The following is an 11,566-nucleotide window of genomic DNA, read 5'->3' on the forward strand; positions in this document are numbered from 1 at the left end:
TCTCTGCATCCTCGCCAACATTTGTTTTTTCCTGTCTTGTTAATTTTTGCCATTCTCACTGGTGTAAGGTGGTATTTCATGTGGTTTTGATTTGTATTTCCCTGATGGCTAGTGACGTTGAACATTTTTTCATGTGTTAGATATCATTTTAAATTAAACACAGGACTAGGCACTTTATATAACTGAATTTTTAAAAAAAGTCCATTACTTGTCTCCATAAGTAGAGAAACTTCATAAAACATGTAAGAATTACTTTGGCACATAAATACTCTACTATATCTGATTGTATCTGTACCTTTTTTTTTCCTTAAGAAATCATCAATTCATCAATCAGGGTACAAAAGCCTAAATCAGCACAAAGATGGTTATAAATCATTCATTCATTCATACATTCTATCAGTCAGTCATTCACTTACTCATTCCACAAGGTTGTCCTGAGGGCTTATGGAGAGAAATAGGACACTGAAGGATTTTAAGCAGAGGAATGACAGAACCAGATTTGAATTTTTAAAAGATCATCCTGACAGCATGTGAAAATAGACTAGTGGTGAGAGATACTGGTAGTTTAGACTAGGCTGGTGGTGGCTGTATCGAGGAAGAGAAGTGCATGCTTTAAGTAAAACTGACCCCGTGTGATGACCTAATGGTTATGTAGCAGGGAAAACAAGGTCTCACAGAGATTGAGCTCAAGGTTTAATACCCAACCATGTTGACTATGATACAGGGCCAGGGTGTTGTGGCTAGTTTTGACGGGAGCATGGGCTGGGTAAGGAACCACAGGAGTTTGGTTTGAGCATGAGTGTGAGGGGCCCAGGATACATAGGTCTAAAGAGAAAACAGTGAGTAAGCTGTTGGGACATGAGGGTCTGAGCTCAGAAGAGAGGTCTGTGTTGGAGGTTTATGGAGTCATCCCATATAGATGGGAACTGAAATCATAAGGTGAATAAAAATGCCTAGAAATGAATATACAGTGAGAATAAGGTTCAGGAAATCACCTTCATGAACTCTACCCATTAAAAGTTCAACAGAGGATAATGAGCCAGGAGACTGAGAAGAAATAACCAGAGAGGCAGAAGGGAAACCAGGATAGCATGGTATTAAGACATGCAAAGAAAGTGTTTTGAACAGGGAATTAGACTGTCAGCAGTTCCATTTTGAATATGCAGTCTATTAACTGTATGGCCTCAGTCAGCTACTCCATCAATAGTGAGGTTAAACTGGGAGAAGGAGAGAAGGGTGTTGGGGGAAATTGGGAGGGGGAGACGAACCATAAGAGACTGTGGACTCTGAGAAACAAACTGAGGGTTTTGGAGGGGAGAGGGGTGGGGGGTTGGGTGAGTCTGGTGGTGGGTATTAAGAAGGGTACGTATTGCATGGAGCACTGGGTATGATGCATAAACAATGACTCTTGGAATACTGAAAAAATAAAGATTAAAAAAATAGTGAGATTAGGGGTGCCTGGGTGGCTCAGTGGGTTAAAGCCTCTGCCTTCAGCTCGGGTCACGATCCCAGGGTATTGGGATCAAGCCCCATATCGGGCTCTTTGCTCCGTGGGGAGTCTGCTTCCTCCTCTCTCTCTGCCTGCCTCTCTGCCTACTTGTGATCTCTGTCAAATGGGTAAATAAAATCTTTTTAAAAAAATATAGTGAGGTTAATGATGATCATGTATAGTGTTTACTATAAAAACTGAAGACAATATATGTGGAGATTTATCACAATGTTAAGTACACAGTGGGTGCAAATGAGAGTCATTTCTTCATCTTACTACTATAATCATTTCAAAGTCTAGTTTTAACATTATCTCCTTTATTATAGTACTTTATGTAGTGCACTGTAAATAGTTTTTATATGACTGTCCCACATACTAGGCTGGTTGTTCAGCCCCACATCCCCAGCATCTAATATAGGGCCTAACACACCCAATAAATGCATGGCAAACAAGCCATCTTGCCTTCCAGTGTGAGCTCTACTGCATTCTGAATTGTAGGCCTCAGAAAGTGTGCTTTTAGGGATGCCTGGGTGGCTAGGTTGGTTGAGCGTCCCACTCTTGATTTCAGTTCAAGTCATGATCTCAGGGTTCTGAGACTGAGCCGTGCGTTGGGCTCCATGCTGAGCTAGAAGACTGCTGAAGATTTTCTCTTCCTCTCCCTTTGCCCCTCCTCATGCACTCCTGCATTCACTCTTGAGAAAAAAAAAAGCATGCTTTCAGTCTTACCTCATACACTCTGTATCGAACAACGTCATTTGTTTTCATTACCCTTTTCACATCATCCAGCAGATTGCTTTCAAATAAAGCCTCCAGTCCAGCTTGGGTTAGTGATATTCTTGATAAGGACTTAATGGCCTTATAAGGAAAGAAAATACCTCTTAAATCATAAATGTAGACTATTAATATCTACTTCATGAAATTGATGTGAAATTAGTGAAATTAGTGTGTGGAATGTATCTTGCACAATGAGCATTCACTATGTTTTAGCTATCATTATTTAAAACTGAAAAAGATACATAGTATTCCCTCTAGAAAACAATGATGTAATTTTGTTGTCTTCTCAAGCGACCTAATATAAGCTCCATGATGGATACTTTGGATATGTGCATCCTAGAAAACAGAAGGGGTTTACTGGTATTTATCTGACACCATTTATTTATCTGATACCATCTATATGAGTTTAGGAATTCAACTATACAAATCATTCATCCTAAACTTTCACCTCTCCATCCGGAAGGGCTTCTTTTGTTTATTAGGATACTCTTTGTGTTTAATTTGATGGTTCTAGGTGACTTACCGCTTTAGCTACAGACAGATTGTCTCCACCAATACAATAAACGATCTGTTTTAGTAATTCAGCGTTATTTAGAATCTCAGTAACAGCTTCAGAATTTTCAACAATTCTTCCAACCTAAAATAAAAAAGCAATCAGAAACTTCCTTAGTGTTCATTTATCTTAGGAGTTACTGATTACAGCTATAAGACAAGCCATTAAAAATTCCAAATGAGTAGGAGAAGAGTAAATGAAACAAGATGGGATTGGGAGGGAGACAAACCATAAGTGACTCTTAATCTCACAAAACAAACTGAGGGTTGATGGGGGGAGGGGGGTTGGGAGGGGGGGGTGGGATTATGGACATTGGGGAGGGTATGTGCTATGGTGAGTGCTGTGAAGTGTGTAAACCTGGCGATTCACAGACCTGTACCCCTGGGGATAAAAATATATGTTTATAAAAAATAAAATTAAAAAAAAAATTCCAAATGACCCAAATTCATTAAAGCTGACCACACTCATGTATAGTCACATTACTGAAAAGAAAGAAAAAAAAATTAACAGTAAAAAGTTGACACTTCAGTGACAGAAGACAATACAAATTTTAGTTCTATCCATTTTTAGCTGTACTGACCTCGGGCAAATTAACTAACTTCTTTGAACCTAATTTCTTATCTGTAAATGAGGATACAATACTTAATTGAAGGATATTATGATGATTGAAGGAGACTAAAGAGGGAAAGTACCTACTATGGTGTCTAGCACATAAATGGTTAGAGAATCAATCAATACTTTCTCCTTTTCTGTTGAACTCATACTTCCAGAGGAGAAAAGGAGAAACAGTACTTGAATGTCTACTGAATAACTAACTGCTTGGGCGCTAACAACTTAACAAGATAATCCTCAGCAGCAGCTCTTCACCTGAATAGTAGAGTAGTTTGGTTACCAGGGTTCTAAGAGTCACTGTCTTAATTCTTGCTTTAGTGACCTTTACAAGAGTACTTTTTCCATGCCACTATAATAAGACCTACGATGGCAATGACTTTCTCTAGACTAGGAGCTCCCTGAAGGAAGAAATAGGCTTTATTTATCTTGGTAACTCTAACAGTATATGGTACAACGCCTGGCATGTAAAAGGAATTTAGTCAGTATTTGATGAATGAGTATTTCAGATAATACTTACTAGAACTCCTTCCTCTAGCTTGGATCCTCCTGGTTGTAGTTAGCTACGCACACTGGAATAGACTAGATACTTCCTAGGCACAGACAGATGCCGTTTTCTTCATCTCTCTGTCTTTGGCACCCAACACAGAGCTAGTCCAGAGCAGGTGGTCATTAAATGTCAGTTCCCTTATTATGTGCTAGTAAAACTTCATACCTGGGATAGAGTGAGAATTTTTACGGAATCATTGGGGTGAGTCAGTCCCCTCTGAAGGTCAGCCCCGAGGTTCCGGGCCACATGAACTGGCTCCACAGCTTGGAGCAATCTCTCCAGAATGGATACACACAAAGTGGTCTGTTCCCTAAAGAAAACATCACAGATCTCATTAGTTTGTGTCCTGCCAGGTATGAACTAACAACCTATTAATATCTGAAGCCTGGCTCAATGTGGATCTTCTCCACACAGACTTTCCTTTAAAATACTAACTTCAGGGGCACCTGAATGGCTCAGTCAGTTAAGTAACTGTCTTCTTCGGCTCAGATCATGAACCCTGGGTCCTGGGGTCAAGTCTCACCCCCATGTCAGGCTCCCTGCTGGATGGGGAGCCTCCCTTTCCCTCCTGCTCATGCTCTCTCTCATTATCTCTCCCTCTCTCTCAAATAAATAAATAAAATCTTTAAAAAAATACTAACTCCTATTAATTTATTAAACATTTACTAAGTACCTATTATGTGCCATGCCTGTGCTGGGGCTACAAAGAAGGATAATATATATTCTCTAGCCTCAATGAACTCAGTCTAATGGAAAATACAGAAGAACAGAAAGGCAACTATAATTAGGTGGATAAATGTTAGAGGTTGGGGTTGGAAGCTACGGGAGCTCAAAAAAGAACACAGGGATTAGGAAGCCCTCCCAGAGGGGTAACAGCTGAGCTAAATTTTAAGAAAAAAAGTGGGGATTACCTAGGAGGACAAAAGTGTTCCAGGTAGGACACATGAAGAGGAACAGAGGAATAAGGAAGTGTTATACATTCAAGGAAGTACAAGGGGGAAGAATGGGAGAGAAGTGGGGAGAAAGAAAAAGGGGGTGTATGAATGGGGAGCAATAAAACAGGAAAGATGCACAGAAGCCAGATTTTGATGGGTCTTTTTTGTCACGCTACAGAACTCAGACTTTTTCCAGAAAGCAATGGCAAGCCAAGAATTGTTTTGTTTTTGTTTTTTTTTTAAGATTTTAATTATTTATTTGACAGAGATCACAAGCAGGCAGAGAGGCAGAGAGAGAGGGGGAAGCAGGCTCCCCACTGAGCAGAGAGCCCGATACGGGGTTGGATCCTAGGACCCCGAGACCATGACCTGAGCCAAAGGCAGAGGCCCAACCCACTGAGCCACCCAGGCTCCCCCCCAAGAAGTGGTTTTAAGCAGAAAGTAACATGATGAGATCTGACTTGAGGAAGTCACTCTGCATCAGTTAGAATTTTTCAGTTAGAAGGCAGGTGATAAGGGAATGAAACGAGGGAATCCTAAGGAGGGATGGAGAAGAGGGAAAAGATTCAGGAGCAATTAAAGAAGTAAATTAATCAGAACTTGATGATTACCAGTTGTGGATAAAGAAGATGTTTCAAGAATAACTTTCTTTTCTATTAATGGGCAGCACAAGTAAATAGCCCGGGCACTCATATATTGTTAATAGGAGGATACAATTAAATTGATACAGTTTTTCTTTTCTTTTCTCTTTTTAAAAATCTTATTTATTTATTTGACAGAGAGAGACACAAAGAGAGAGGGAACACAAGCAGGGGGAGTGGGAGAAGGAAAAGCAGGCTTCCTGCCCCTGAGCAGGGAGCCTGATGTGGGGGTCGATCCCAGGACCCTGGGATCATGACCTGAGCTGAAGGCAGACGCTTAATAACTGAGCCACCCAGGCACCCCTGACACAACTTTTCTAAAAGTTGATTAAGCAATACATAGCAAAAGCCTTAAAAATGAACATAACCTTTTTAACTTAGAGATTCCACTTTGTATAACTACACCTAAGGGAATAATTAAGAATGTTTATTATGCCCAAGATAATTGAAACTGTATGTCTACACAAGAATTTGTACATGGATGTTCACAGCAAGAGAAACAACCCAAATGTCCATCAATTAATGAATGGATAAACACAAACCAGTTTTATCCATCCCATGGAATATTATATAACATGGATGAAGTGTGGAAATACTATGCTAAGTGAAAGAAGCCAAATATAAAAAAACTTCCTTTTGATGATGATTCCATTTATATGAATGTCCAGAACAAACCTATAGATTCCTGTTTGTCAAGGACTGGGGGAGAGATAGAGAAGAGGAAGGGGGAGGAAGGACTGTTAATGGATATGGGTTTCTTTTCCTTTTTAAAAAACTGTGACTGGATATACCACAGAATTTACCATTTTAACCATTTCTTTAATGTACAGTTCTGTGCATTAAAGTTCATTCACATTGTGCAACCATCACCATCAACCATCTCTAGAACCTTTTCATCTTTCCAAATGGAAAACTCTGTATCTGTTTTTTTTTTTAAAGATTCATTTATTTATTTGGTAGAGAGAGTGCGAGAGAGCATGAGCAGGGGATGGGGGCAGAAGGCGAAGGAGAGGGAGAAGCAAACTCCCTGCTAAGCAGGAAACCCAACATGGGAGTCGATCCTAGGACCCCAGGATCATGACCTGAACCGAAGGTAGACAGTTACCTGACTGAGCCACCCAGGCGCCCCAAACTCTGTATCTTTTAAACACTAACTTCACAATCTCCCCTCCCCTGAGCCCCTAGCAACCACCACTCTACTTTCTCTCTCTATAAATGTGACTACCCTTGGTGCCTCATCTAATTGGAATCACACAGTATTGTCCTTTTGTGACTGGCATTATTTCACTTAGAATGGTGTCTCCACGCCTGGGTGGCTCAGTTGGTTAAGCAGCTGCCTTCGGCTCAGGTCATGATCCCAGCGTCCTGGGATCGAGTCCCACATCGGGCTCCTTGTTCTGTGGGGAGCCTGCTTCTCCCTCTGCCTCTGCCTGCCACTCTGTGTCTGTGCTCGCTCTCTCTCTCTCTTAAAAAAAAAAAAAAAAAAAAAAAAAAAAAAGAATGGTGTCTCCAAGTTTCCTCCATGTTTTAACATGTATCAGAAGTTCCTTCCCTTTTAAGGCTGACTAATACTCCCTTGCATGTATACACCACACTTTATCTATTCTTCTGCTGGTAGATAATTGAATTGCTTTGTTATTGTAATTTCAATTTGCATTTCCCTAATGACTAATGATGTTGAGTATCTTTTCATGTGCTTATTTGCCATCCATATATCTTCTTGTTCAAATATTTTGCCCATTTTTAAATTGGATACTTTTCTTATTACTGTATTTTGAGAGTTCTTTGTATATTCTGAATACAAGTCCTTTATCAGACATATTCTTTGCAAAGATTTTTCTCCATTTTTGACTTGCCTTTTTATTCTCTTAACTGTGACCTTTGAAGAGCAGAGTATTTAATTTTGACGAAGTCCAATTTATCAATTTTTTCTTCTATGGATCTTGCTTTTGGTATCAAACCAAAGAAATCCTTGTTCAATCCAAGATTAAACAAACAAAAAAAACCTCTCCCAGGTTTTTTTTCTAGAAGTTTTATAGTTTCAAGTTTTATATTTAGGCTTATAATCTCTCATACACTGTTGGTGGGAATGTAAAATGGTACAATTACTTTGGAAAACAGGCAGTTTTGTAAAAAGTTAAATATACACCTACCATATGATCTAGCCATTTCACTCCTAGGTATTAATTCAAAGAGAAAAGAATATGTCTATGTAAAGACTTGTACACAAATATTCATAACAGTATTATTTGTAATAGAGTCAAACTGAAGACAGCTCAAATGTACACCAGCAGGTAGAGAAAACAAATGTGGTACATCTAGACAAGGGACTACTACTCAGCAATAAAAAGGAATGAAGTATTCATCCACACCACACATGGAAGAATTTTAAGTAATTATGATGAATAAAAGAAACCACAGTACATACTGTGGGATTTCATTTATATAAAACTCTTTTTAAAAATTTTTATTTATTTATTTGAGAGAAAGAGAGAGCAGAGCAAGAAAGAGGGCAAAAGCTGGGGGCAGGAGCAGAGGTAGAGGAAGAAGCAGACTCCCCCCTGCTGAGCAGGGAGCTGGACATGGGGCTTCTTCCCAGGACCCTGGGACCATGACTTGAGTTGAAAGCAGACGCTTAACCAACTGAGCCACCCAGGTAATCCCTCAAATTGTTTATTTTGTTATGTGCAATTTATTTTATTCAAGCTACATTTCAATAAAGCTATTTATTTTTAAAAGCAGCCATAGATTGAGCAGTGTAGTGCATAAATTTCAGGTCACATGTGGCCCTTTTTACTAAAGAGCCAAAGAGTTAATCACATACAATCAATCTCCATGTTGTAAAGCAATAATCTTAGGACTTACTTTTGTATCACAAAAACTCCTGTCAAGTTTCTAGATATACATCTATTAGGTCAGATTCTGAACCAATATATAGCAACCTGGGTGGTTTTGCCAGGATAACAGAATTAGATGTAGAGACTGCCAATCTACTATCTGCATAAGAATTATTCCCACAAATTGGGACGCCTGGGTGGCTCAGTTGGTTAAGCAGCTGCCTTCGGCTCAGGTCATGATCCTGGCATCCTGGGATCGAGTCCCACATCGGGCTCCTTGTTCTGTGGGGAGCCTGCTTCTCCCTCTGCCTCTGTCTGCCTGTGCTCACTCTCTCTCCCTCTCTCTCTCTGACAAATAAATAAAATAAAAATCTTTAAAAAAAAAAAAAAAAAAAAGAATTATTCCCACAAATTGCAATTGGTACCTACTATGTACCCAGTTCTGAATCACCCTGTTTTAAAATTTCCATTAAAATTGTTTCCTTGGGACAATCTGGAAGAAATGGATGCATTCCTAGAGACATATAAACTACCACAACTGAACCAGGAAGAAATAGAAAGCCTGAACAGACCCATAACCAGTAAGGAGATTGAAACAGTCATCAAAAATCTCCAAACAAACAAAAGCCCAGGGCCAGAAGGCTTCCCAGGGGAATTCTACCAAACATTTAAAGAAGAACTAATTCCTATTCTCCTGAAACTGTTCCAAAAAATAGAAATGGAAGGAAAACTTCCAAACTCATTTTATGAGGCCAGCATCACCTTGATCCCAAAACCAGACAAGGATCCCATCAAAAAAGAGAACTACAGACCAATATCCTTGATGAACACAGATGCAAAAATTCTCGCCAAAATACTAGCCAATAGGATTCAACAGTACATTAAAAGGATTATTCACCACGACCAAGTGGGACTTATTCCAGGGCTGCAAGGTTGGTTCAACATCCGCAAATCAATCAATGTGATACAACACATTAATAAAAGAAAGAACAAGAACCATATGATACTCTCCATAGATGGTGAAAAAGCATTTGACAAAGTATAGCATCCCTTCCTGATCAAAACTCTTCAAAGTGTAGGGATAGAGGGCACATACCTCAATATTATCAAAGCCATCTATGAAAAACCCACCGCAAATATCATTCTCAATGGAGAAAAACTGAAAGCTTTTCCGCTAAGGTCAGGAACACGGCAGGGATGTCCGTTATCACCACTGCTATTCAACATAGTACTAGAAGTCCTAGCCTCAGCAATCAGACAACAAAAGGAAATTAAAGGCATCCAAATTGGCAAAGAAGAAGTCAAACTATCACTCTTCGCAGATGATATGATACTATATGTGGAAAACCCAAAAGACTCCACTCCAAAACTGCTAGAACTTGTACAGGAATTCAGTTAAGTGTCAGGATATAAAATCAATGCACAGAAATCAGTTGCATTTCTCTACACCAACAACAAGACAGAAGAAAGAGAAATTAAGGAGTCCATCCCATTTACAATTGCACCCAAAACTATAAGATACCTAGGAATAAATCTAACCAAAGAGACTAAGAATCTATACACAGAAAACTATAAAGTACTCATGAAAGAAATTGAGGAAGACACAAAGAAATGGAAAAATGTTCCATGCTCCTGGATTGGAAGAATAAATATTGTGAAAATGTCTATGCTACCTAAAGCAATCTACACATTTAATGCAATTCCTATCAAAGTACCATCCATTTTTTTCAAAGAAATGGAACACATAATCCTAAAATTTATATGGAACCAGAAAAGACCTCGAATAGCCAAAGGAATATTGAAAAAGAAAGCCAAAGTTGGTGGCATCACAATTCCAGACTTCAAGCTCTATTACAAAGCTGTCATCATCAAGACAGCATGGTACTGGCACAAAAACAGACACATAGATCAATGGAACAGAATAGAGAGCCCAGAAATAGACCCTCAACTCTATGGCCAACTAATCTTCGACAAAGCAGGAAAGAATATCCAATGGAACAAAGACAGCCTCTTCAATAAATGGTGTTGGGAAAATTGGACAGCCACATGCAGAAAAATGAAATTGGATCATTTCCTTACACCACACACGAAAATAGACTCAAAATGGATGAAGGACCTCAATGTGAGAAAGGAATCCATCAAAATCCTTGAGGAGAACACAGGCAGCAACCTCTTCGACCTCAGCCGCAGCAACATCTTCCTAGGAACATCGCCAAAGGCAAGGGAAGCAAGGGCAAAAATGAACTATTGGGATTTTATCAAGAGCAAAAGCTTTTGCACAGCAAAGGAAACAGTTAACAAAACCAAAAGACAACTGACAGAATGGGAGAAGATATTTGCAAATGACATATCGGATAAAGGGCTAGTGTCCAAAATCTATAAAGAACTTAGCAAACTCAACACCCAAAGAACAAATAATCCAATCAAGAAATGGGCAGAGGACATGAACAGACATTTCTGCAAAGAAGACATCCAGATGGCCAACAGACACATGAAAAAGTGCTCCACATCACTCGGCATCAGGGAAATACAAATCAAAACCACAATGAGATACCACCTCACACCAGTCAGAATGGCTAAAATTAACAAGTCAGGAAATGACAGATGCTGGCGAGGATGCGGAGAAAGGGGAACCCTCCTACACTGTTGGTGGGAATGCAAGCTGGTGCAACCACTCTGGAAAACAGCATGGAGGTTCCTCAAAATGTTGAAAATAGAACTACCCTATGACCCAGCCATTGCACTGCTGGGTATTTACCCTAAAGATACAAACGTAGTGATCCGAAGGGGCACGTGCACCCAAATGTTTATAGCAGTGATGTCTACAATAGCCAAACTATGGAAAGAACCTAGATGTCCATCAACAGACGAATGGATAAAGAAGATGTGGTATATATACACAATGGAATACTATGCAGCCATCAAAAGAAATGAAATCTTGCCATTTGCGATGACGTGGATGGAACTAGAGGGTATCATGCTTAGCGAAATAAGTCAATCGGAGAAAGACAACTATCATATGATCTCCCTGATATGAGGGAGAGGAGATGCAACACGGTGGGTTAAGCGGGTAGGAGAAGAGTAAATGAAACAAGATGGGATTGGGAGGGAGACAAACCATAAGTGACTCTTAATCTCACAAAACAAACTGAGGGTTAATGGGGGGAGGGGGGTTGGG

The 11,566-nt window shown here is 39.6% G+C and overlaps 1 protein-coding gene across 4 annotated transcripts in view; it reads right to left on the minus strand.

Annotated features, from left to right (window-relative positions):
• LOC111145832 (proteasome 26S subunit, non-ATPase 5) overlaps positions 1-11,566 on the minus strand; it is a 28,824-nt gene that overhangs the window by 14,159 nt on the left and 3,099 nt on the right. For 3 of the 4 annotated variants that reach the window (XM_022501090.1, XM_022501087.1, XM_022501088.1), the window contains exons 2-4: positions 4,141-4,285; positions 2,787-2,900; positions 2,216-2,344 (exon numbers count right to left, since the gene is read on the minus strand). In XM_022501090.1, the coding sequence (XP_022356798.1) occupies positions 2,216-2,344; positions 2,787-2,900; positions 4,141-4,285 (388 nt within the window). The remainder of the gene's footprint in view (positions 1-2,215; positions 2,345-2,786; positions 2,901-4,140; positions 4,286-11,566) is intronic. The other variant, XM_022501089.1, reaches the window with a different exon arrangement.

This window comes from Enhydra lutris, unplaced genomic scaffold (assembly GCF_002288905.1).
Source record: "Enhydra lutris kenyoni isolate GAN:26980312 unplaced genomic scaffold, ASM228890v2 scaffoldscaffold13, whole genome shotgun sequence".
Taxonomy (NCBI): domain Eukaryota; kingdom Metazoa; phylum Chordata; class Mammalia; order Carnivora; family Mustelidae; genus Enhydra; species Enhydra lutris.